This window comes from Megalobrama amblycephala, linkage group LG3 (assembly GCF_018812025.1).
Source record: "Megalobrama amblycephala isolate DHTTF-2021 linkage group LG3, ASM1881202v1, whole genome shotgun sequence".
In the NCBI taxonomy this organism is placed as follows: domain Eukaryota; kingdom Metazoa; phylum Chordata; class Actinopteri; order Cypriniformes; family Xenocyprididae; genus Megalobrama; species Megalobrama amblycephala.
Window position 1 is genome coordinate 13,082,053 of NC_063046.1, and position 27,080 is coordinate 13,109,132.

Sequence of the window (27,080 nt, forward strand, 5' to 3'; positions counted from 1 at the left end):
TTGTTTTTCCTTCTATGGTAGTCACTGGGGGACGAGATCTGCTTGGTTACAAACATTTTTCCAAATATCTTCCTTTGTGTACAGCAGAACAAAGAAATTTATACGAGTTTGGAACAACTTGAGGAATTTGAACAATTTTAATTTTTGGGTGAACTATCCCTTTAAAGGTGTTCTGGATTTCTCATGTTCATATTTGCTCCCAGCAGAGGTTTACCACTGCTGTATCTGTATCGGATTTGCTCGCCGTTCACATTTATGACCGTGCACTTGAGCCCTATTTGCTGCAGTTCAAATTACAACTCTCATGCCAGCCCATTGTGACTCATCCCATGTTTAGAAGACATTTTTATTAACATGCAACCCGGAGCCAGATAACCGCATAGGCCTTTTTGAATAAAGGTCAGTCCATCTGTATATTTTACTGTAGATACTTTGGCTTCTTTTTCTCTCTGCCTCCCTACTAGTTTGTTTTAGCAAAGTGGGGTTATTGTTATTTCTTTCTTTACTAGGCTGATCTCTCTTTTCTGTGCTGGTTATTATCAATGTTATCATTATTCAGGCACAAGCTCAATGACTTTGGCCTGCATGAGCCTCTGGGGCTGACGGCCCCATGTTCCAGAATGCACTAAACAACTCCGAGATCCAGAGGGCAGCCAGAGGTGAGAGGAGAACTAACGAGAAAAGGCATGGACGAATTGATGGTGGCAGTGATGGCACAAAGAGAATAAAAACACAACAGCGTTAGTGACTAGAGAACACAAAACTAAGAACGTTATCCTTTCATCTTAGTTTTCCTTCTTTTACTTAGCAGCTCATTCATTAAATCATATTCACAAGCCGTTTGTAGGTGGCTACTAGGTTACTAGGGCATAGGTGATGATCATTACATAACAAACTCCCCACCAGAGCATTTTTAGATTTATTGCACGAGTAAAGTGGCAAATCAAACCTTGTTTTTCCAGAACACTGCCAGAAAGAGCAACAAGTCTAAGGGGAGAAAAGAATAACACGGCAGTCAATTCCCAACACCCCCAGGCTATTAACGAGAATAGCTATTCCTGCTGCGTTCCAAACAAACAAGTACGACAGTCGGAATAACTGTTATAAGCCCTTATCCAAACGGTCCAGAGAGATAGTGTGAACGAGGGGTGACGCTGAGGCTGCGAGGGAAACGAGAGCAACACATCAATGTGCAACGTCATGTTTTCTTTTTTCGCTCCCTTTCTCTCCATCATTCTTTCTTTTAGAAGAATGAGAGGAAGTGATAATCCAGTGCCAGCCCACCCCCATGCCCCAGCTCCTCTCTAGCGTGGCCCTCTGTTTGTTCAGAGAGGGGCCGATAACACTGTCGGGGGTCACGCCGAGGTCAAAGAGAGACCGAGTAGAAGTTCATTGGGAGGTGAAGGCGGGGCGGAGAGGCAGAGCGGAAAGGTGAAACCCAGGTCATGGACGAGTTTGACACACTAGCTAGCGCTGTGTGGAATGCAAGCGCATTCGGATTACAAATGACAGCGGCAAAACCTGGCCTCATTTTCTCCCTCTCTCTCTTCTTTCCTCAGCCTTCCTCCCTCGGTGGGTCTGTACAGACCATGCTAGCAGGAAGAAGAGAAAGGAAAAAACAAGATATGAATGCAAATCCAAAAATCACTTATCTCACGCAGGTGCTTATCTGCCATCGCACAGGGTGTGCGTGTGCATGGTTTCATGAGAAGTTTTGTTTGAAAAAGCAGGTGGTTGAATTTGTTGTTTGTTGAAAGTTTTATTTCAGCTGGAATAAAACAATAATTGCTCATGCAAATGCTTTAGTCTGACTACCGGTGTTTTTTTTTGTTTTTGTTTTTTTTTGTTTTTCTAAGTCGGAATAGCTGCGGTCACATTTATTGTTGTTCACCAACAATATTTCAATAGTAATCCACACAATCTGGAATTCTGCTTGAGGGCGAAAGATTTCCCCTTGCAGATTGCACTATAGGTTCAAGTTGGTTGCACAAATTGACCCAACAGAAAGTTGTTTGGTTTGAAAGTGACTTCTGTATGAGATGTGCTTCATACATCGCTACACTATTGACAATAGACAATTATTTGCAGCTGAAATTTTGCTCCACACCTTAGCAGACCTAGATAATGCATTTATAGCTTGTATACACATAATCAAAACTTCAGCCTCAGCTTTGTGCACTTGTGCTGAACAATAGAGGTGATATGTGACATATATTTAATAAATATTTCATGTATACTTGGAAAGACAGATGGAGACTGTAGCTCGACTTCACAAAAACCTGCTGTAGCTCAATTATAATTAAAATTGATTTAGTAGTTCACCCAAAAATTAAAATTGTCATCATTTACTCACGCTCAAGTTGTTCCATATCTGTATCAGTTTCTTTGTTCTGTTGAACATAGTATTTTTTTTTTCATACTATGGAAGTCAATGAGGACCAGGAACTGGTTACCAACATTCTTCAAAATCGAATGTTCAACAGAAAAAAAAAAATTCAGGACCCGTTTACACTAGCACGTTTTCTCTTTAAAATGCATAATTTTTGGTACAGTTACACCTGTCATTTACACTACTCCAGCATTACTTTCAAAAACGCCCGTTTTAGTTTGAAAACACCAGGGTTGCGTTTCAGTGTAAACGGACAAAAACTGAGACTTTTGAAAATGGTGACGTTCGACGTAACGATGTTCGCTTTGTGTATCCTTGACAACCGTGTAAACAATAACATGGAGACTGAACTGCAATCTTTGCTGGCCTTGTTGTCATTTTTAGCAGCCATTGTGCAGTTAAACTCTGCATTTTTTTAATACTGCAGCTACCTACATGCGCAAGAGGCATCCGTTTACACTTGTACGTGCATGAACGGGTCATGTGACATGCGTTTTCGTGTGAAAGGAGATAGTTTCTGAAATGCTGTGGAAACGCCATTGTAGACGAGGATCATTTTCATTTCAAAATGCTGTTTAAAAAAAAAAAAGGCATTAGTGTAAACGGGGCCTCAAACAGGAATTTGTTCCAAAAGAAGAGTAAATGACAAAATATATCCCTTTAACATACTTAAAGACATGTTTTGCTGTTTTAGATGCCTTTTCCTCACACACATATATAGGCATATTTGGTTTTATGTGTCCTTTATGTGTGTTTACAGTTGAATACAGAGGTGGTTGTATAGGCATTTGTTTTGTTGTATAGTTTTTTTTTTTTTTTCGTTTTTTTTTCTGTTGGCAAGTTTGATGACATGTTTGATTGTGTTTGTTTGCATTCCCAGCACAGAATCTGCGTCTAAATGTGTGTGTTTGTGCGAGTGGGTTTGTTTGGGAGGGAGGAATGTGCTCTGTTGTTTATTGAGCCAGTGCTGAGGGGTGCATTTTTGGCCAGGCTCCAGCAAGGTCAGTAGCTGGCCGGGTCAATCACGGGTCATTACCGGCCCATTATCGGGTCAGGTCCGGGTCAGAAAGAGCCCTGCATTCAGGGTGAAAGAGTGTAAATGGCTGTTCTCTCTTTAACCTCTCTCCATTCTCCTCTAATCCCCTGCTTTGTCATGTTGCTTTCCCCTGTGTCTCCTCTATAATCTCATTTAAGAGGCCCAGCTCACTTATGTAACACTGGGAGAAGTGAACTGGCCTGATCTAACAAGGGCCAGCGATGGTGTTTAATGAACTTTAATGATCTCTCTTTGTCTTTTCTTCCCGGCACCACCACTGTCCTGTTTTTAGTTACTGGATCTCTTCACTCAGTGGGACTGGTCTACGTATCTGGCTGACTACGGCCGACCCACCTGCAAGTACCTGCGAGTCAATCCTCACACGGCTCTGGCCCTTCTAGAGAAGTGAGTCTCACGCTGGTCTCTTTCTCCTCTCATCTCTTGCTCATCAAACCACATGCGATTACTTTAAGACAACTGATCAGATGCAAATAGTTTTTTTTTCTTTCTCTCATCTCTCATCTTATATGTTATTCATGAGTAGGATTTCTCGATCGTAAGTATTCTGCATTTTGTTGACGTGCCCTTGCATTGGTGATTTTCATGAAACGTCCAGGTTGTATTTCATTTCAGATTTCAGATATTGCCATCTTTGTTGGGGCATGTTCCCCGTAACGTAGGGAATACCTGAACAGCACATATACAACAATAATAGTATATGTTTTCTTTTGTTTTTGAGGTAAAATATGACCTGGACATTTCTTAAGTGTTTTATATTTACTCACATGATCTGTGTGTATGTTTGTTTGTAAAGTTTGGTTCACTTTCTGATGTTTGAGTGTGAGTGTTAATGTCAGTGTTTTGCATGCTGTTCATTAAAACTCAGTACATAAATGCAGAATGTATGCATTCCTCAGTGTTGTGTATGTGTGTTTGCTAGACTTGTGACCTCGATCACTTCAGCTTTCCTCTGTCACTCTCTTTTTCTTTCCCTCCCTCCCTTCTCTGGCTGTCCTCTTGTATCTGTGATATAAAGCAGCAGCGGATTGGCATTACACCCCCCCACCCACAAACACACACACACACACACACGTACCCGCCTGATCCCATTTGAGCTTCACTTACCTCAGCCTTACCCTCTTGCCCCTCTGTCTCGGTGAAAGTGATCTGTATTATTTAGCCTGGCGAGAGTTAGCACACTACTAAACACGAATACAGAGTGTGTGTGTGTGTGTGTGTGTGTGTGTGTGTGTGTGTGTGTGTCTGGAATCAGAGCACGACCTGCTCGTTGAAGAGAAAAGCTTTCCTTTATTGGAGTGTACTTAAGAAGAAAAGGCTTTTTAGTTACTTAGAGAGGGGAAATGAAGATTAAATATAAGAATATGAGTTTTACTTTGTTTAAAAAAACTCATCCAATAAAATCATGATTGTTTCTAAGTGGAGGAAGCATCTAAACTGAGGAAGTCGGACCAGCAGTGATGTGGTTGTGTATCACCTCATTGCAGGGATGGGAAATATTTCACTGGTACTGGTTGCATGTCCCATTTTTGTACATTCAGAAGAGGAAAAATATAATATAGAAAAGCACTAAACTCAAATCTTTGAAGCAGTTTTGGTTGTACATGCATGTGGTCGGTAATCTTTAAAGGTCCCGTTTTTCGTGTTTTTTTTTAAGCTTTGGTTGTGTTTATAGTGTGCAATATAACGTGTTCATGTTTCGCGTGTAAAAAAACACAGTATTTTTCACATAATTGACTTATCTGTATACCGCTGTTTCCACTGTCATAAAAACGTGCTGATGACTTCCTTGTTCTATGAAGTCCCTCCTTCAGAAATACGTAACGAGTTCTGATTGTGCCAGCGGTTCCTGTGTTGTGATTCGACAGCAGTTTAGCGCATCTTGCCCGGAAAGGTCACGCTCTTACCATAACGTGGAGATGCACGCGCTCAGTGTTATTGTAAACATGTCTTTAATTTTACCCTATCAATTTGAGCCGGAATCAGACCCGGTGATTGGACTGCGGGATGAAAATAACAGCGTTTCGACGACATGGCGACAAACACACTCTACAAACGCAACTCTTGTGTATTCCTGTGGGCGGAGGTTAGTCAAAAAACTGTTTTAGTGACGTCATTAAAGAAGGAAGTAGAGGGATGTAGTCCAAACTGGCCGTTCGATGTAGGCGACTTCTGTTAAATAAAATATCTCGCTTGGCATTGAACTTTGAGCTTTAAAATTGTACAGATTTTATTTATACTCTAACAACAACATTACACACTAACTAAAGTTTGAAACATGGGATCACGAAGAACGGGACCTTTAATGAAGTGGTTCTCAACTGGTAGAAATTTGCTACAGGTCTGTTCTGATGGGGTCATGGACAGCAGGGAAGAAAACTTGGGGGTAGAGCGACATAGATATGGTTTCTACCCAGATATGGTTTTGTAAATGCTTAATAAAATGCAATTTTAATTTTATTGTGTTTTTAGTACATGCTTAAATATGAAAATGACTGTTGAAATGTCAATTTCAAAAGTGACTTATTTATTTAGATTACAAGTTAGGAATTGATACATTACATTAATACATTGATAATTGCTTGCATTCTTTTGTTTTTATGTGGCACTTTGAGTTCTCCATAGCAGCTATCCACATTAAGCCCGGTTCAGATTACACTATTTTAGCCCGATTTTGCCACAGTCTGCTTGACATGGGGTGTTGTGGGGATTCGTAAACAACAACGGATGTCGGGACGCTAGATTTGATTGTTTCAGCTCGTGTAGTGTGTCATAGTGGACGACATCCGGCGCCGCGTCTGCGATGCTTCACAACGTCAAGACAGAAAGACTAGCATGTTTAATTTTTTTCGGCCGTCCACGATGAGTTCCGTCACATGTGTGACACGGCCAATAGAAGCACAGAAGTACATTCCAATAGTAATGTTCCTGCTAGGTGGAATTTTACAATGGAGGAAATGTTTGAGGAGCTATGGCAACAATACTTCTGCGTTTATGATGTTTTCTCAAGGGACTACCGTGACAGAGTGAAAAAAGGTAAATAAAACATGTTACCTCAGTTCTCTTTGGAGGAAATCCAAATATCTGTGCAATCCAGATATGTCTCACCTTTTTGGCCTTTTCCGAGACAAAACAGAGCAAAACAGGCTGCTAGCCATTGTTTACGCTCATGACACCTTCTGTCAGTCAATAGTTCGCCTTCTCAATGACAGCACGCACGTGGCAAGCGATGAATCGCCAGGTGGCAACGTGTAGTCTGACATGTTTCTTGTCCACGACAAGATTTTAGGAGTCAAAATCGTATAATCTGACACAGTGACTATCGTAACTGACAAAAATATTGTGTAGTCTGAACCCGCCATTAGGCCAGTGCCTTCATCTTCCAAAACCTGGAGCAGAATTACACAAGGTAGAATGAAAATAAGGGTTCACTTGCAGTTAGAATAAACATGGTTTGTGCCGACTACAGTGTTTTTTTATCGGTAAGTGAGACTGAGAGCATTAAACCATCAAAACTCAGGAAACATTTTAAACCCAAACACTCAAACTATAAAGACACGTCTGTCATTTTAATAATTTCAGTTTACAATAAAGAATTTTGCTTTTTGGTGGAGTCGATAGCTAATCCTTGCCTGAAGCAAAACCAGTTGAGAATCACTTCTCTAATACTCTGTCCGCCTCCATCTCCACTCTTGTTTGTTGAACTCCAGAAGCGAGTCACAAACTCTCATGCTCAACAAAGCAAGCATTCCGCACTAGGCGGTGGTGATTCTTATCACCATGGTAATCAAAGGCGGCTCTCTGTAAAAAAAAGCAGCGATGCATATCACTATAGCAATACAGTCATGCGTCTGTGGCAATGGCTATCTTGCCAAACAACTTTTAGTGAATATGACTCGCGGGATGAGTTGATAGAAAAAGAGCGATTGGATTTGTGGCTGGTGGTGATAATGAAATTCTGTAACAGATTGACTCTTTCTTTCACAATATTTGTAACTTGTATTGTGTATTTGAAAGGTCCATATCTAGAGTTTGTAGTATTTTATGATTTCCCTGAAGTCTGGTTTCTTGCAACAAAGTTTAGTTTTGCCATTTTCTACCCACTTTCTGACCCTAAACTGACTGTTTTTGCTAGTGTACCTTTAAAACTTCTAGATGTATCTACATCACCATTCAAAAGTTTGGGTTTTAGAAATTAATTTTTTCAGCATGGATGCATTAAATTGATCAAAAATGACAGTAGGACATGTATCATGTTTCAATATATTTGTTTTTAAAGGTGCCCTAGATTCAAAAATTGAATTTACCTCAGCATAGTTAAATAACAAGAGTTCAGTACATGGAAAATACATACATTGAGTCTCAAACTCCATTGTTTCCTCCTTCTTATATAAGTCTCATTTGTTTAAACGACCTCCAAAGAACAGGCGATTCTCAACATAACACCGACTGTTACGTAACAGTCGGGGTGAACGCCCCAATATTTGCATAATGCCAGCCCATGTTCCCAACATTATAAAAGGCATTAGATAAGGGCAGCCAGTTAACGTCTGGATCTGTGCACAGCTGAATCATCACACTAGGTAAGCAAGCAAGAACAATAGCAAAAAATAGTTACCATCGTTTCTTACTGTATTCACGGAGACAAGAGTCGTCGCTATTTTCATTTTTAAACGCTTGCAGTCTGTATAATTCATAAACACAACTTCATTCTTTATAAATCTCTCCAACAGTGTAGCATTAGCCGTTAGCCACGGAGGACAGCCTCAAATTCACTCAGAATAAAACGTTAACATCCAAATAAATACTTTACTCACATAATTCAAAGCATGACGAACATCTTGTAAAGATCCATTTGAGAGTTATATTAGCTGTGTGAACTTTGTAAATGCGCTCTAATATAGTCGACAGCTCGTGTGGCAGGGAGCACGCAAATTAAAGGGCCGGCGCTGCCTAAATCAGTGCATTGTTAATGATGCCCCAAAATAGGCAGTTAAAAAAATTAATTTAAAAAAATCTATGGGGTATTTTGAGCTGAAACTTCACAGACACATTCAGGAGACACCTTAGACTTATATTACATCTTGTGAAAAAGCATTCTTGGGCACCTTTAAACAAATGCTGTTCTTTTGAACTTTCTATTCATCAAAGAATCCTGAAAAAATGTATCATGGTTTACACAAAAATATTAAGCAGTTTTCAAAAGAAAAAAAAAGAGAGAAATTATTCTTGAGCAGCAAATCAGAGCATTAGAATGATTTCTGAAGGATCATGTGATACTGAAGACTGAAGTGATGGCTGCTGAAAATTCCGCTTTAATCACATGAATAATTTACATTTTAAAATGTATTAAAATAGATTTAAAATAGAACAGCTATTTTAAGTTGTGTAATAATATTTAAAATTATTAGTTGATGTGTGATGTGTCTGTGATCAAATAAATGCAGACTTGCCGAACATGAGACTTATTTCAAAAGCATAACAAAAAAATCTTATCAACCCCAAACTTTTGAATGGTAGTGTAAATTGTCTGTTTACTTTTTTAATTGAAGATTAGCTTTAAATTTTAAAGTGCCAAATTTTAAAGTGTGTTTTTGTTTTTTGTTTTTGTTTTCCAATGCCTTAAAGGGTTAGTTCACCCAAAAATAAAAATTCTGTCATTTATTTCTTACCCTCATGTCGTTCCACACCTGTAAGAACTTTGTTAATCTTCAGAACTCAAATTAAGATATTTTAGTTGAAATCCGATGGCTCCGTGAGGCCTGCATAGGGAGCAATGACACTTCCTCTCTCAAGATCCATAAAGGTACTAAAAACACATTTAAATCAGTTCATGTGAGTAGAGTGGTTCAATATTAATATTATAAAGCAACGAGAATATTTTTGGTGCACCAAAAAAAACAAAATAACGACTTATTTAGTGATGGCCGATTTCAAAACACTGCTTCAGGAAGCATCGGAGCATAAATGAATCAGTGTGTCGAATCTGCTGTTCGGAGCGCCAAAGTCACGTGATATCAGCCGTTGGCAGTTTGACACGAGATCTGAATCATGATTCGATACACTGATTCATTTATGCTCCGATGCTTCATGAAGCAGTGTTTTGAAATCGGCCATCACTAAATAAGTCGGGGTTTTTTTTTTTGTTTGGTTTTTTTTGGCGCTCCAAAAATATTCTCGTTGCTTTATAATAGTAATATTGAACCGCTCGCTGTACTCACATGAACCAATTTAAATATGTTTTTAGTACATTAATGGATCTTGAGAGAGGAAGTGTCATTGCTCCCTATGCAGGCCTCACTGAGCCATCAGATTTCAACTAAAATCTCTTAATTTGTGTTCCAAAGATTAGCGAAGGTCTTACGGGTGTGGAACGGCATGAGGGTGAGTAATAAATGACAGAATTTTCATTTTTGGGTGAACTAACCCTTTAAGGATGATGGGTCACTTCAGTATTTTGTCAAACTCTGGTGCCGAGAGCTCTGGCTGGTTGCGAATGCGAGGAATGTGCATGCATTGGCTCAGTGATCTCCAGGCTACTGAGAATGAGTATTTGGCACAAGTGGCAGGAAAGTGAGCAGGATCATTAGAACCTCCATGCAGGACTGCTCCAAGGTTCCTACATGGAAGCACTATTTGGAGTGTCTTTCTTAAGCACACAGTAGTAGTCTCAGTTGAAATCTGTGCCCTTCTTTGAGCTCTTTAGTGGTACTGCACTTGTGACCAAAATGACATTTGAGTTTAAGTGGAGCCCTTGTCTCATTGAATTTCTTGGCTAGTTTTCATGTCATATGAATGACGAATTTGAAAAGGTTATGTTGTATTGAAGCCATCCTACTCTTTAATTCTCTGTTTGCCTGCTCTTTGTTCTTTTTTTATGAGCATTTCATTCTGAGGATACATGAAAGTCTGAATTATCAAAGTGAAATAAACCAATCTTTTGCATCTTCCTTTTTTTTTTCCCTGTTTTTGTCTGATATGCTTCATTCATTGTGTGCAGGATGAAGGACACCAGCCGCAAGAACAACATGTTCGCTCAGTTCCGTAAAAACGATCGGGACAAGCAGAAGCTCATAGACACCGTTGTCAAACAGCTGAAAAATCTCATCGCCACCAACCAAGCCTGAGAAAGCCAACACATCTGCAGACGGCCCGCGTCCTGATGACTTGCCACCATCAGAGCCTGCGCTTGCTCGCCTCCATTAGTTGGACACACCGTTCTTTTAACACACAGGACTGGCACACACACATATTAATGCACCTGCTAAACCATCCCGTGCCTGTATGATAAGGTGTCCATGTCTTCCTGTGTACTACCTGAACACATTAAGGGCACCAAATCACATTTTGTTCTTTGAAACCGGTTTTGGTTGTGTTTTCTTCTTTTGTCACACTAACTTCCTGTCGCACAATTTGAATTGCCTTTACAGTAGTTCTAAAGAATTATTTATCTTGTTTTTGAATTTGACAACTACAGCTACACTGTAATGTGAATATTACTTAAATTGCTGCAAAGTTAAAGGAAATTGGAACACTAACTAGGCTTGCTGTCATAATTTGTCAAGGGATAGTTCACCCAAAAATTAAAGTTCTGTCTTTTTTTTTTTTTTTACTCACTCAATTTGTTACAAACCTCTACGACTTACTTTCCTCTGTGGAACAAATACAGTAAGAAGATACTTTGAGAAATGTCTCAGTATTTTTGTTACCAATCATCTTTAAAATATTTTCTTTTGTGTTCTCCAGAAGAAAAGGTCAACTTGATGGTGAATAATCGATGACGGAATTTTCATTTTGGGTGAACTATCCCTTTATATAAATGAATATTCTCACCGATGGGTCAAGGGTTCATTTAAGTGTGGAGATCTCAATACAGGGAATCCAGTTACTGCCCTTGTTAAATATTTCATGCATAGTAATTATATACTAGACATACTCCAGCTTCAGTCTGTTACAGCCAAGATGTAGATTATAGCTTAATACCTTAAAGAATGACCGTTGTGTGACAGCTTTGGCGATGATTAGTTTAGTATCGTCACAAAAACGACCAGGTTGAGACGTTTTTGATTGGACTTCCAATATGCAGAATAGAGGCTTATGTCTCTTGTATTCATTGATTGCATAGCATTCAATGCGAGAACTGACTGAAGATGTGTAATGTAGGGAAACCTTCTATAATGTCAAAGAGATAATGACATTTATACAAGAGCACATTTCTACAGTCGTCCGAGTTTATGTACACTGCTGTACATTTAATATAAATGGCTTTTAGTATTTAAACAGTGACATCTTGCCATAACTTTGATATTTTCCCTGATAGGAATGAGGGTGCAATATTATATTTTGTTTTCAAATTGAACTGAGGGATTGTTTTGTTTGTTTTTGTTTAAAGGGAGTTTTCTTTTTCTTTCATTTTTATTTTTACTTGCACAAAAGTTGCGTGTCTGGAGCCTGTCCCTTACAGTAGATGCAAAATCATTAAACTACAAAGGGAATTCTTCAATTTTAGGGACAGAACCAGTGCCATGAACAGTTTTCTGGATTCAGCTCTTCTTGTCTGTGCCTTGACTTTTTTTCCATGCCAATATTTGATTTGTGCGTTTTCCGCGCAGCACCTGGCCTTGGACGTGTGACCGGGGATTGGATCGGCGTTGGTGTGTGAGAGCAAGCGTGCATGAGAACATTCAGCCTTAACAGACAGCTCTGATTGTAGAGAACAGTCGAGAGAGAGATGCACTGTACAGATTGTTATATTAAACCACTAATGAATATTACAATACTAATAAATTCAGCAAATGCCAACAAATATGTAATAAATCAAGATTGTGTACTTTTATTTTGCATCTGCACATCAATTGACACAAAATAGTGGAATTGCAGTATGGAAAACTGTGTTCGATATGAGCACCCAGCCTATAGTATTTACAGTCAAACCTAAATTTATTCAGACACCTTCAACATTTCATTCATTAATACAGTTTATTCACTATAGTTTAAAAAATGGTAATAAAATATGACAAGATCTGAGTTAAACTGTCAGAAATTAATCTTCATTATGTCAGATAACACTTAAGCAAAATATGGTCAGGTCAAAGTGTGAATAATTTTTGCTTCCAAATTTTTATCAATTTTACTGGTGGTCCACTGTATGAAGAATTTTTGGGTATAATAAAGTATGTCAGTTTGCTTTATTTTGCTATCCTCACTTACATAAATAAACTATAGTGTCCTGCACCCACTAGAAAAAAATCTATCAAAAATGTCTGAATAATTTTTGGTTTGACTGTATATACTATTATAGTATTTATTAATATTTTGAATTGGCTTTTGTTTTTTTTAGTGTATTATTTTAGTAATTTATTTGGTCGGTATATATGTTTTATATTCCTTTAAATTTAAGCTTTAGTTATTTTGGTTTTTTTATTAGTTTTTTTTTTTTTTAATCTCTACTTTATTTCAGTTTTAGTAATTTTAGCATTTCAACTTATTTTTATTTATTTTTTTGATTTCAGGAACATTTCTAAGTATTTCATCTAATATTTATATCTAATTTAATTTCAATTAATGAAAATGATTTTTTTAATAGTTTTTTTAGTTAACAATAATAACACTGGTCCAGATGTGCACTAACCTCATGTCCACGGCACTGATAAATGTTTATAAACTTAGGTCACGGCTTGATTTTAACACGCAGAATCTGATAATCTGACTTCACTTTACCAGTCTGTGTGTGTTTAGATGAAGTCACTTGAATTGTTTTATAGTATGCTTGATGAAATATGGAAGTGGAGCATTATGGCGCTGAATGACTCTTAGACCTTAGATGACCTAGAACCACTTGGAGTACACTTCACACACGCACAACTCTTCTCCCTCATTTCCTCCCAGTCTATCTTTCCCCATCTTCCGCCTTTTCATCGTGGCACAAAACCTGCCTTATCCAATAGTGTGAAATCATTGCCCCATCATGCAGTGAGAGATGCCCCCTGCTACCACCATTTATGTCTGTGTGTGGAAAACGTTACTGAACTGTGACCACACCACAAACACATTTTCCTTTTCCGCTTCTTCATCCTCTCAGATGAGACACCGTGGCCCTCCGGGTCTGTTGATCCCCCACATGTTTTGAGCGAGTCGAGCAAAACAAATCTTTTGGGGCTCACTTGAGCGCGACAGGCTTTTTGTTGGGGTTCAGGAACCGAGCAGTGCCAGCTTATAACCGGATGATGAATCCTGCCTCCTACTGCCCGTCCTCCCTCCCTCACGGCCCGGGACCGATGGCGAAGTTCGGAAGTTCTGGCAGCTATGGCCCTGTTGAGCCAAATGTAAAACTGAAGATGAATTGTTTATTCCTATGACCCAAGATAAAGGACTTGCTTGAATAACTTATACTTTTGTCATATAACCCATGGTGAGGGCATTTTGGTAGTCCAGTCCTCTTGGAAAGTTTTCTTTAACACTTCAGTAGGCTGTAATTTTATGCTAGATGTCCATGGACAATGGTGACTTCACTTCCAGTGTGTTCAAGATGACTTGAAGTCACATTCACTGATTTAACCCTTCTTCAACCCTTTCCAGGAAAAAGACCAGTGAATGCAGGGACCTCCATATATTTTAAAGGTGAGTGTTTCATTTTAAGTTGGGCCTATAATAACATGCATATTGTACCAATACAGTAAATACACTACTGTTCTCTACCGTTTGGGGTCGGTAAGGTATTTTTTTCAACAAGAACATTAAATTTAGTAGCGAGTAGAGATGTTTACATTTAAAAATGAACAGTTAAAAATACTACTATTGCAAATAATTGTTCTTTCTATTCATCGAGTAATCCTTTAAAAAGTATCAACGTTTTCATAAAATATTAAGCAGCACTGTTTGATACAACATTGATAATAAGAAACTTAATCACCAAATCAGCATTTTAGAATGATTTTTAAAGGATCAGGTGACACTGAATACTGGAGTAATGATGCAGAAAATTCATATTTATATATTCATATTATAATTGTAATATTTAAAATAATGCCTGTCATACTGCTGTGGGTTGTGTTATAGATCCCTGATTTACATTAATTCAAAAAAGCTGCTCAAAGCCAAAAATTAATTGACAAAGAACACATTCAGGTGTAGGAAAGAAATATAGCAAGTGAACTGATTTTCTTGCTTAGCGTGATTGTCACAACCGCAAAACCTTCAATGTGTTTACATATTGATGTCCTTATCCTTTCTTGAACACATGTACCCTAACAGCAGTACGTGGTTGAATGACTTGTGTAGTTTTGAGCTTTTATGCGCGTGTTAGAGAGAAGGAAAAAGATGACAGATGATGTGATCAAGATCAGGCTTCACATTTGCATGTTGTTTTTAGCAGAACAAAAACATTGTCCTGTGTCCTCAAATGGGACATTACAAAGAAAAAGAAAAGGGATGATCTGCCAGAAACACATGTATCTCTTGCTTCAGCAGATGTTGTGATCTCCCGGGTAGTGCTACAAAAACACATCAGGATGAAATAGAAGAATAATGTATTTTTCAAGACATTAAGAAAATGTCTTCATGACAGATCATGCTCTTTTGTATGTAGGGCATGATTTCCAATGTACAGTCAAATGATTGGAAATTAATTTAAGTTAATAAATTAATGCACACCCAAGGTGATAATCCGGTCATAACACCAAGCATACCAGAAATCTTTTTTTTTTTTTAATTACATTTTTTTTTTTAATACCTGAGAAATACTAATGAATTACATATGTGCATTTAATAATTATTTCAGGAGCTGCTTAATTCCACATTATTACAGATATCACTATACACCGATCAGGCATAACATTATGACCATCTTCCTAATATCGTGCTGCCAAAACAGCCCTGATCTGTCGAGGCATGGACTCCACTAGACCCCTGAAGGTGTGCTGTGGTATCTGGCACCAAGATGTTAGCAGCAGATCCTTTAAGTCCTGTAAGTTGTGAGGTGGGGCCTCCATGGATCGGACTTGTTTGTTCAGCACATCCCATAGATACTTGATTGGATTGAGATCTGGGGAATTGACTTGGAGGTCAACACCTCAAACTCATTGTTGTGCTCCTCAAACCATTCCTGAGCCATTTTTGCTTTGTGGCAGAGCGCATTATCCTGCTGAAAGAGGCCACAGCCACCAGGGAATACCGTTTCCATGAAAGGGTGTACATGGTCTGCAACAATGCTTAGATAGGTGGTACGTGTCCAAGTACACTCTAAAAAATGCTGGGTTAAAAACAACCCAAGTTGGGTTGAAAATGGACAAACCCAGCGATTGGGTTGTTTTAACCCAGCGGTTGGGTTAAATGTTTGCCCAACCTGCTGGGTAGTTTTATTTAAACCAACTATTTTTTAAAAATTGCTATATGGCTAGCTTAAAATGAACCCAAAATAGTTGGGAAATTAAAAACCAGATGCAATTAGAGGCAACAATAATAGACAAAAGGTGAATGTTTATTAATAAGCTTTAATATTTTATTAATATAAATTTAATAGTTTAATAGTTTATTAATATAAATTTATTAATAAGCAATTTAATAAATGTTTATTGTTTAATAATTATTCATTGAACATTAATAAATGTTCATTTCCAACATACTTTGGGTTAATTTTAATTAAGCAATACAGTCATTTTTAAACAATAGTTGAGTTAAATAAAACTACCCAGCAGGTTGGGCAAACATTTAACCCTACCGATGGGTTTGTCCATTTTCAACCCAACTTGGGTTGTTTTTAACCCAGCATTTTTTAGAGTGTAACATCCACATGGATGGCAGGACCCAAGCTTTCCCAGCAGAACATTGCCCAAAGCATCACACTGCCTCCGTCGGCTTGCCTTCTTCCCATAGTGCATCCTGGTGCCAGGTAAGTGATGTCCATGCACCGAGAGAAAAGAAAACATGATTCATCAGAGCAGGCCACCTTCTTTCATTGCTCCGTGGTCCAGTTCTGATGCTCACATGCCCACTGTTGGAGCTTTCCGTGGTGGACAGGGGTCAGCATGGACTGGTCTGCAGCTATGCAGCCTCATACACAACAAACTGCGACGCACTGTGTATTCTGACACCTTTCTATCAGAACCAGCATTAACTTCTTGAGCAATTTGAGCTACAGTAGCTCGTCTGTTTGATCGGACCACACGGGCCAGCCTTCGCTCCCCACATGCATCAACGATCCTTGGCCGCCCATGACCCTGTCGCCAGTTCACCACTGTTCCTTCCTTGGTCCACTTTTGATAGATACTGACCACTGCAGACCGGGAACAAACCACAAGAGCTGCAGTTTTGGTGATGCTCAAACCCAGTCGTCTAGCCATCACAATCTGGCCCTTGTCAATCTTCAAATCCTTACGCTTGCCTATTTTTCCTGCTTCTAACACATCAACTTTGTGGACAAAATGTTCACTTGCTGTCTAATATATCCCACCAACTAACAGGTGCCGTGATGAAGAGAAAATCAGTGTTATTCACTTCACCTGTAAGTGGTCATAATGTTATGCCCGATTGGTGTATAATTAAATGCTGAGAGAAACATCTAGAATTTTACATAATTTGAAGTTGGAAATGCACAGATTTGCTTTTTGCTCGTGTTTGTTGTAAAGCTGAAAATTCTCATTAAATTGACCCTGTTATGCTTTTTTTAAATATCACCTTTTTAGCTGTTTGTTAATGTAAAAGGTCTGCAAAGTTTTAAAGATCAAAGTGTACAACAAATAAAGTTATTGTCTCGTAAAAGAAACAATTGATTCTAAACTGTTGAATCGAGTCGTCAGCAATTACAGTCTCACTTCCTGTTACATACCTACATAACAATATAACAAATTTGCATAATGCCAACCTATGGCCTTCATTAGCTGCCTGTGAATGACGTCTACTTTTAGATATGGTAATGAGCGTATCGTTTCCGACACACACTGCAAGCGGTTGATCAATCACAACAAACTGTGCCGTCTGGCCAATCAGAGCAGAGTAGGCTTGGAGAGACTGAATCTTCAAATTAACCATTTTTCAGACTCTTTGAGAAATGAGGTGATGTGCAATGTATATTATGAGAAAACTAAAGTTTTTATTTGACCTTGGATTCATCTAAACCTATTGTAGGACACTTCCAAATCAAAATTAGGACCCTTTAAAACAAGTCTGTTGTCACCAACTTAAGCTTTATTTTTCTTCAGAGAGCCTGTAGATCTCCTCTATTAGCAAACATATGGGAATGTCACACTGTATGGTTGTGTCTGTTAGGTGTACATTTCACAAGGCAGACCTTGCGTTTACAAACACCACTGTGGGAACTTCAGTATTGCTGCAGAAAATTTTCTCTTGACAACAACCCAAGAACAGATGTAATGCTGTGTGATAATGAATGTCACTTTAGAAATATTTCTGTTTTACTAACTCCTCCATTAGCAAAGATATCGAAAGAGTCCATGTTTCGTGTGCCAGAGCAGCAGAGGTCAGGTGAGGTCACTATCACACTCGTCTCAATATCCAGAGAGAGACAACATAGCGTGCAGTGGAGCTAGAATAAACATTTGCTGAGAACAGAAAGGAAGAAGAAGAAAAAAAAAAAAAAAATGAAACAGATAAAAGCAGTTTGTTGGCGATGGCGAAAGCTGATAGCATGTCACCCATTGATCTTTGTCTCTTACGGAAGAGAGTTAAAAATAACCTGCATGTTTATATGCCTTTATATAAGTTATTGTTAAAATCTGTGAGTGTTTTTGCAAATGGGTCAGATGAAAAAGGCGAAGAGGGAAGAACAGTGGCGGGTGTTTGCATAGTGTCTGCCACAGCTTCATATCGGACTGATTATGGAAATATGGTGATTTGTGAACTAATCTCAGTCTGTCTCTCTCTCTTTTTGCCGCAGTTTATCTATTCCCTACCAGGAGAGTGACCAACAATCACTTGAACAACTGATCAAAGCTGCATTTGATGTTGACAGCACTTATTTTTGCATTTGGATAGCTGAACCCAGTTATTAATGAATTATTAAACTGATTATGCTTAATAATAAACAGTGTGTCAACTCATATAAACACTTAAACTGTATTTTGTTATCAGGGAAACTTGAGTGATTCACGTAAATCAAAACCCATTGTTGCTTGTTACTCTGGGTTTTGGTTTAATTACATCAAAAAACGTGATAAAAATATCATGCCGACATGTTTTTTTTTTTTTCCTCTTGCGTTGTTGGTTTATTGATTTGCACGTAATGTGTATTTACACTACCATTCCAAAGTGTTGGTCAGTAAGATTTTCTTTAAAGAAATTAATACTTTTATTCAGTAAGAATGCATTCAATTGATCAAAAGTGACAGTAAAGACTTTTACAGTGTTGCGAAACAGTTCTATTTCAAATATGTTGTTTGTTTTCCCTTCATTCATCAAAGAATCCTGAAAAATCAATCATGGTTTACAGAAAAAAATTTGAGCAGCACAACGGTTTACAACATAGATGATAACGCGATACTAAATTAGCATATTAGCATGATTTCTGAAGGATCGTGTGACACTGAAGACTGAATTATGCTGAAAATTCAGCTTTGCCATCACAGAAGTAAGTTAAAATATTTTAAATTGAAAACAGTTCATTTAAATTGCAACAGTATTTTTACTGTACTGTATTTTTGATCAAATAAATGAAGTTGGTGGCTTCTTTCAGTGAAATTAACAAATACTTCTGAACCCTAAACCTTATTTTTCATAGTTTTCAGTGTTTTATTATCCTTCCAAATATTATCCCTTTAAATATTTTCGAAGCAGAAATGACCCTAGATTGACAGGTTGCACAATTTCAGTTGCTTCCATTAAAATCTCAATTTCCTGTACATCAACATGGAGATTCACAGGAGACAAACCGAATGTTAAGAGGGAGAACTGACAGACAAAAGGTTGTGAGTGAAAGTGAAGTGAGAGTGTGGGAGAAGATGGAGTGATAGAGGAAGAGAGGAGAGACAGCGAGCGCACGTTCTCCTCTCTTCCAATGAAGATGGATGGCAGCCCACCCTCCCTTTCTCCATGCTGCTGGGAGGTTATTGATGGGCTTCAGGAGTCAAAGGTTACAGAAACAAAAGTCTTGCTTCCTCTGTGTGCGCTCTGTGTGTCCTCCCCTTCAGTCAAGGTGTTTGGGAGGGATTCTGGGAGGGGCCGGGTTTTAATTTGAACACTGACAGCGACACACACCCCGGTTCCTACACAGGCCTGAAGGGGCCCATCCATCATTGCTGTGAAGCACGGAGGGTGTGCGTGAGTTTGTGTGTGTGTGGGATTGGCGATTTATTGTTACATGGACATGCTAATAGCTCTAGCCCCCACAATGCCAGTGGGTAGTGGGGGTTATCATTGAACCATCAATCTCCATCCACATAGCTGCTCAATCACTCCATATTTTCCTCTTAGTTAACATTGTTTGTGTGGTAAATCTCCATCAGTCATTTACAACATGGTCATAAATAATACCTTGTCTACTTTAAATTGCCTTAGCATCAACTTACTGACCAAAGTATTTTATTTAAGATTAAGAATCAAAACAAAAAGACAACGCTTCATTTACTCAAACTTGTGTCATTCCAAACCCGTAAGACTTTCGTTTTTCTTCGGAACACAAATGAAGCTATGTTTAAAGATATCATAGATTTCTGTCCTCCATTGACAGTCAACTACCACTTTGACGTTCATAAAGAGATCGTAAAAATAAATCTATATGAATTGAGGTGTTTAACCCAAACTTTCTAAAGAGACATGATCACTTTATACAGTGAACAGATTGAATTTAGGCTTTTATTCACATCAATGCACACATCAGTTATGATAAACGGAAGCTCAAGCAAGCTTTCTTGACGTGAGAACCAAGGAGGTTCATTCTCATGTATTACGCAGCATGTTTGAGATTCTGCAAGAACCAATCAGGTTTGTTCTCACGCGTCAAAGCAACAACGGTTGAGCTTCTCTGTTCGCTGATTAATGTTTATCTGTGAATAAAAGCCTAAACTCAATCTGTTCATCGTATATAGCGAGTCTCTTCAGAAATTTGGACTAAACCACTCAATTCATATGAATTAGTTTCACAATCTCTTTATGAACTTTTTGAACCGTCAAAGTGGTAGTTACATAGCTGTCAGTGGAGGAACAGAAATCTCTCAGATCATTTGTGTTCTGAAGATGAACAAAGGTCTTACGGTTTTGGTACGACATGGAGATGAGTAAATGATGACAGAATTTTAATAAACTAACCCTTTAACAGTTGTTTTCCTGAGTGACTTTTAAGACATAAAGCAGGGGGTAAATGAGGAACCCGTTTAGTTGTGACTAATAAAAATGTGCTGAAAAACCTAAACCACACATTATTCATTACAGCTCATGATACAAAGGGCCTGGCATTTTGATTCTTCCCTCTTTTAGACAAAATTGGTTAGACAAAATCGGATTGAATGACTGCTTTGGAATGTAGTTGCTAGGAATTTAGGTTAGATTAGATTTGGACTCCCTTGGTTGTCAGATTCTTTTGGGTCCTGTTACTGTCCAAATGCTGATATCTCTATTTTAAACGTTTGCCCTGAAATCAAAACCTCTTCTCTTATAAATAATGTGATTTAGGGTTTCAACAACGATTTTGATTCAGAGATTTCATGCCAAAGCTGAAGGGTAAAATGTCAAAATAAAGGGCTCTTTTAACTTTAAACTGTTATTTATACCAAAATTACTCAATGATCTGGTATTTGCACTGCCATTCAAAAGTTTGGGGTCTGTATTTTTTTATTTTAATTTTTTTCCCCCCTAAAGGAATTGGCTGAATATTGCTGAATATTCAGCTTTGCCATCACAGGAATAAATTACATTTTTAAAATCAAAATAGAAAACAGTTACAAGAGCATAAGACACTTCTTTCTAAATCTAACCAACCCCAAACATTTGAACATCAGTGTTTACAAAAATGACTATTGACTAAATGACTAATATTCTAACTCTTCAGCATACCACCCTTGCCACATTTCTGCAGTTCCTTTAGGGTAAGGGATAGGGATTTTATTCCAGGAACATGTCTAACTTTGGAAATAGCGTCAGACAGCGAGTCACACCCCTGAGGACTTCATGTGTCCTCATAAATCAAATGGCTCAAAAACATACTAAACGGCGTTTAAAAAAAAAAAAAAAAAAAAAATGCAGAATGTTTTCTGTGATGGGTAGGTTTAGGGGTAGGGGTAGTGTAGGCTATAGAGGGTATGCATCGACGTCACTTTCCCGCCGAAAGCGCGCTCTCTCAGCTGGACTGAGTGGCAAAAGAACCTGCTGCGTGACTGAAATTTAATAGGGGAAACTGCGAAAACGGAGTAAAACAAACGATTACACTAAAGGTTGGACTCGAAAGTGTTCCTTACAACTTGTCAAATAAACCTAATCGATATTGACATGCAGCCAGGAGTCGTGTTTCCTGACATTTATATGTGCCTGATTTCAACGCTGGGGAAATAGCCTACATAAAGCAAATCTGCCTGTGAATATTTTATATAACTACAATATAGGTAGGTTTAAATCCGGGTGATCACTTATATCAATGTTATATATATCATCATATCGTCCAGCCCTAAAACATATATAGTTTTATAGTATAGTTTTTGTCAGTGTTTATTTTAAAACACCCAATTATGCAGAATATAAGATGGAAAATATTTAATTGATGATTTGTCAACATAATGTATAATAATACAATATATACGGTATGATTTTACCTCAAAATCCAACAATTTGACACAAAATGATAACTGCAAATCCATGTTTCTCTGCTGGAGTCCAGCTGTTTCTGTGAATTGCAGTGATCCATTTGCTTCTTTTTTCTGTAGCTTTCGGCAGTCTTTAAATATATACCTCAGCTTTTGTGTCAAAGCTATTTGTACAGTCAATCACAAAGCTCTTTCTTCGTTTTGGGTGTGTTTTGTGTGTTTTTCGCGGCATTCACGCTGAAAACCAATGCTGACGCTCAGTCTTTGTGCCACTCAGTGGGCGTGACCGCAGTTGTAACGGTCAACGGTGACGTCACGTGCATACGGGGGATAGAATATACAGTTTACAGTAGCTATAAAAACCATTACGTCTACGAAGAGTCCCCGTAAACCACAAATATACCTGGGTTTGTTGCACCCTGATAAAACATTTTCGTTTGATTTCATGAACATTTTTATCATACATGGACCTTTATTTCCATTTTTAAAAAGCTTACTTCTTCTATTGTTGGCACGTTTTGTAAATGTAAGCAATTTATTTGGACAAACGCAAACTGGGTGCTGGAAAGATGTTGGTAGGCTATTGAAGTACTGAGTCGCATCCAAGTCGCATCCATCTTCAAAAGCGTAAGCAAAAAACACCGGCACATCACCACGGTAAATCGGGTCTCGACCGCCCACACCGCGACGACGCCATTTTCTCCAGCGCGCACCTTTGCGCTCGTGCGGACGTGGCGAGTGTTAGCCGGGCTTGCGGAATTGACTCTTCCTTGGAATTGTGCTCTCCATATGTGTGCCCACTTCAGATCACTTCATTTACACACAGATTTCACACACAGATGTTTTCAAGGCAGGTGATTTGACAGAGAACAAAACAAAAGCATTTGTTCGGTAAATTAAGTAAAGTAAACAATGACGAAACATGTTCAATATGTGTTCTGACATCCTGAAAATATTAAATATTTACTTGTGTTGTTATACAACTAATAGCTGTTATTTTTATTTATTTATTGCTGTTGTGGATGCCTTTATTATTGTACAGTTGAGATTGGGGCATGATCATTTATAATAATTATTTATATAATAATTTCTAATAATTGTCAATTAAGTAGTTACAATAATTATATAATTTGTAATAATATCTCTATAAACATCGCAGGCTAATTTGATTAGTATAAGACCTGAAAGGGATTTTAGTGCATTTGTTCCCATCTTAGATATGGTACTACCGAAGCTCACAAATCTGAGGGGGTTTCCAAAGAACAGTCATTTCTCTCTCATCTGTTTCTTCTCTCCTCCATCTGTTTTGAGGAACAGGAATGTGTTTGTTGTTGAGTAGCAGGTCACAAATGTTCTTGGTTTCTCAAAGTGAGGAGCTGCGCACAATGTCTGGATTTCACAACATATCTTGTCAAAGAAGTGCTAATATCAGTGTGTAATTCTTATTAACAAGGAAATGACATGACACCTTTTCAAGTTTAGCTGGTATTGTGAATTGTTCTTTACACTGTCACAAAATGTGCCATTTGTTGAGATAGATTACTGCTGGTGATCAATATCCTTTGATTCAGTCTGATGGAAGCAGTTTTCACTGAGAAATCACTGAAAAGGGTCTCTCGTCATTTAGTTTCCTGCATCCACTATATCTTCTTTATTCAATTGGCTGTTTTTTTTGTACTTCTCTTGTTCCATCTGTATTATTATGGTGGTTATCAGTACATTTTAAGGCAAAAGCATTAAGCTTTAAGCACAAGATTTTGTTCAAGTACACCTATAGGCCATGTCATAATATTGGAAATGTCTTTCTTTTTAACGTTGAATTTCTGGTAACCGCAGCTGCCAGTTTTTTTTTGTTTTGTTTTGTTTTGTTTTTTTAACCGTAAATTTCTCTTTCTTGTGTATGCCTGACATACTCACCTGTTTTCATTTGTCTGCCGCTCCCACCTCATTTGACCTTGTCTTTTCACTTTCTCAACTCCTGGGATTTCTGCTCCTGCCTTGGAAACTCCTAGAAGGCGTCACTTTGAGTAAAGTGCCTGACTTCCTGCCACACTGGATCCTAAACCGAAAATAATGCAATACTCTGGTTTTAGATTTGATCTCAGATAGGAGACCAAAATAAACCTAATGCACAGATCCCACCCTGACCCAAAATCCTATTTTGGAATATTTTCATTGAAATTTTTTACATATTTAAACCATTTTCCCAATTTCCATTTGAGCCTCAAGCACATCCACCACTGTGTTTTTATTTGAGTATCCTATGTGTTAACCAGCTACTCCCAGCAAACTACCAATCAAGCTTTAAAGCCACCAAGAAATCAAAATTGATTAAATAACTTCCCCTCCCTCTTGAATCATCATCATCTCTTCTCTGATGACGTGTTTACTCGCGCAAGGGCGGGACAACCTGTCACTCACATGACATCACAGCAATAGCAAACAACAACCACCAACCATCTGATAAATTCCCCAACATCTTTTTCTTGTTCGAGAAACCGTTTCACTAGGATATAAGTCACAATAGGGAAGAAAAGACTATCACAACTTAAAGGGCTAGCTTCAAATTATACATTCACATTCATATATTTATTTTAGGAAGAAAAGAACAAAGTAAATCAGCATCCCCAAAACAGACTCAGGGTGACAGAAGGACATGAGAAACAGTTTGACAGTGTTAATGTGAAACACACTTTCTGCATTTTGTTGTTGTATTGACCCCAGATGGACCTAAAGGCAACCTTGGTTTTGAGTTAGAGTGGGGCACACATTTCCTTTTGAACTGAGCTTGTGACTTGTGATGTAGCAGTTGTGTTACAAACATGTTCCAATCGTTTTTATCCCCAGTGATTTTTGGTTTCAAGATTTTTATGTCCAGTTCCTGTTATGTCACATAGAGATCTGAGCCCATGTTTCTTCATGGTTCTCTGGCTTTTGTGCCTAATTGTGTTTACTCAGTTGACACCAGGACACCAAAATAAATCGTTAAGCTCTGTACTGAGTTCATTGATTCACTCTCTACACAGCTGCACATGCATACATTATTTTAAAACCATAGAAAGTGTCATGCATTTTGTATAATTCATGTACTACTCTATATTCCAAGTTATATTCTGAAGCAATATAATGCAAGGTGGGTTTTTACTGAAATATTCACTTCTAGTGTGTTGTTTATGTTTCAAATATAGTTCCCATTTTTTTGTCTTCTGCTATGATCAGTCACGCTTTAATGCTTGAATACACTACATGACTTTTAAAATCAAAACTTATTTTAATACACAAGGTCTCATTCACTAAACAACTGAGGATCACACATTACCAGATTTTCAAGTCATTGTGAACACCATAAACTCACACAGAAATGTATGCCTCATTGCTAAGAGACGCACAACAAATTAAAATATCAAACATGTTTGATATCCTCCGTCTGGATGGAATCATAGTCTAATTCTGAAACACTGGATCTGTGCCCATCATAAACTATGCGATTATCATTTAAATCTGTCATCTCTGACTGCCTAAAATCTGCAGACTGGCTCTGACTTTCGACAACTAGCATTAAAGGGATAGTTCACCCAAAAATGAAAATTTGATGTTTATCTGCTTACCCCCAGAGCATCCAAGATGTAGGCGACTTTGTTTCTTCAGTAGAACACAAATGATGATTTTTAACTCCAACCGTTGCCGTCTCTCAGTCAAATAATGCTAGTGGATGGGAACTTCTACAATAAGAGTAAATAAAACTTGCTTAGACAAGTCCAAATTAAACCCTGCAGCTCGTGACGACACATTGATGTCCTAAGACACGAAACGATCGGTTGTGCGAGAAACCGAACAGTATTTATATCATTTTTTACCTCTAATACACCACTCTGTCCAACGGCATTCATCACTCGATTCGTTTGGTCTGATCGCGCTCTGACAGTGGCAGTGATGTCTCGCGCATATACTTCAATGAGAGCGAGACATCACTGCCGCTGTCAGAGCGCGATCAGACCAAACGAATCGAGTGATGAATGCAGTTGGACATAGTGGTGTATTAGAGGTAAAAAATTATATAAATACTGTTCGGTTTCTCACACAAACTGATCGTTTCGTGTCTTAAGACATCAATGTGTCGTCACGAGCCGCAGGGTTTAATTTGGATTTGTCTGTCGTGTTTTATTTACTCTTATAGTCCAAGTTCCCGCTGACTTGCATTATACCAATGACAGACGGCAACGGTTGCAGTTAAAAATCATCATTTGTGTTCTACTGAAGAAACAAAGACACCTACATCTTGGATTGGCTGGGGGTAAGCAGATAAACATCAACTTTTCATTTTTGGGTGAACTATCCCTTTAACTACTTCAGACGGCAAAAATCTAGACATTCTAACATTTATTCAGAAGCTCTTTGTTTGCGGTGTCATTCTGATAGCAAGTCCACTAGAGGACAGTAAATAATGATATCTGTAATTAATCAAAAAATAAGTAAAAAAATATTACAGAAAAGAGCTAGATATGCAATTTAGCATGCAAATCATCACTTATACATTTTGAATGCTAAATTTAGAGTAATTCTCATTTAAAGTTGACTTTAATTGGAAATTTCTTTAAAAAGTGTATATATATATATATATATATATATAGCTACTAATAATGATATTACTTCTGTCCAGATGAGTGTCTGTTAGCCGGCTTTTATGAAAACCACAGTGCAAAATTTCTGTAACCCTTAAAGGGTTAGTTCACCCAAAAATGAAAATTCTGTCATTTATTACTCACCCTCATGCCGTTCCACACCCGTAAGACCTCCATTAATCTTCGGAACACAAATTAAGATATTTTAGTTGAAATCCGATGACTCAGTGAGGCCTGCATAGCCAGCAATGACACTTCCTCTTTCAAGA

The 27,080-nt window shown here is 38.1% G+C and overlaps 1 protein-coding gene and 1 long non-coding RNA gene across 5 annotated transcripts in view; one reads left to right on the forward strand and one right to left on the reverse strand.

The window, feature by feature from the left end:
* Positions 1-12,264, forward strand: part of exoc6b (exocyst complex component 6B) — a 127,128-nt gene extending 114,864 nt beyond the window's left edge. For 2 of the 4 annotated variants that reach the window (XM_048183998.1, XM_048184001.1), the window contains 3 exons: positions 3,718-3,830; positions 3,970-3,981; positions 10,444-12,264. In XM_048183998.1, coding sequence (XP_048039955.1) covers positions 3,718-3,830; positions 3,970-3,981; positions 10,444-10,570 — 252 coding nt within the window. In that variant the 3' untranslated portion in view covers positions 10,571-12,264. The remainder of the gene's footprint in view (positions 1-3,717; positions 3,831-3,969; positions 3,982-10,443) is intronic. The other 2 variants (XM_048183999.1, XM_048184002.1) reach the window with 1 other exon arrangement.
* Positions 1-27,016, reverse strand: LOC125264577. The gene is made up of 3 exons (XR_007184101.1): positions 26,956-27,016; positions 24,107-24,248; positions 1-1,592 (listed from the first exon to the last, which is right to left on the reverse strand). It is a non-coding gene; the product is annotated as an uncharacterized LOC125264577 (long non-coding RNA).
* Between the last annotated feature and the right edge of the window lie 64 nt (positions 27,017-27,080).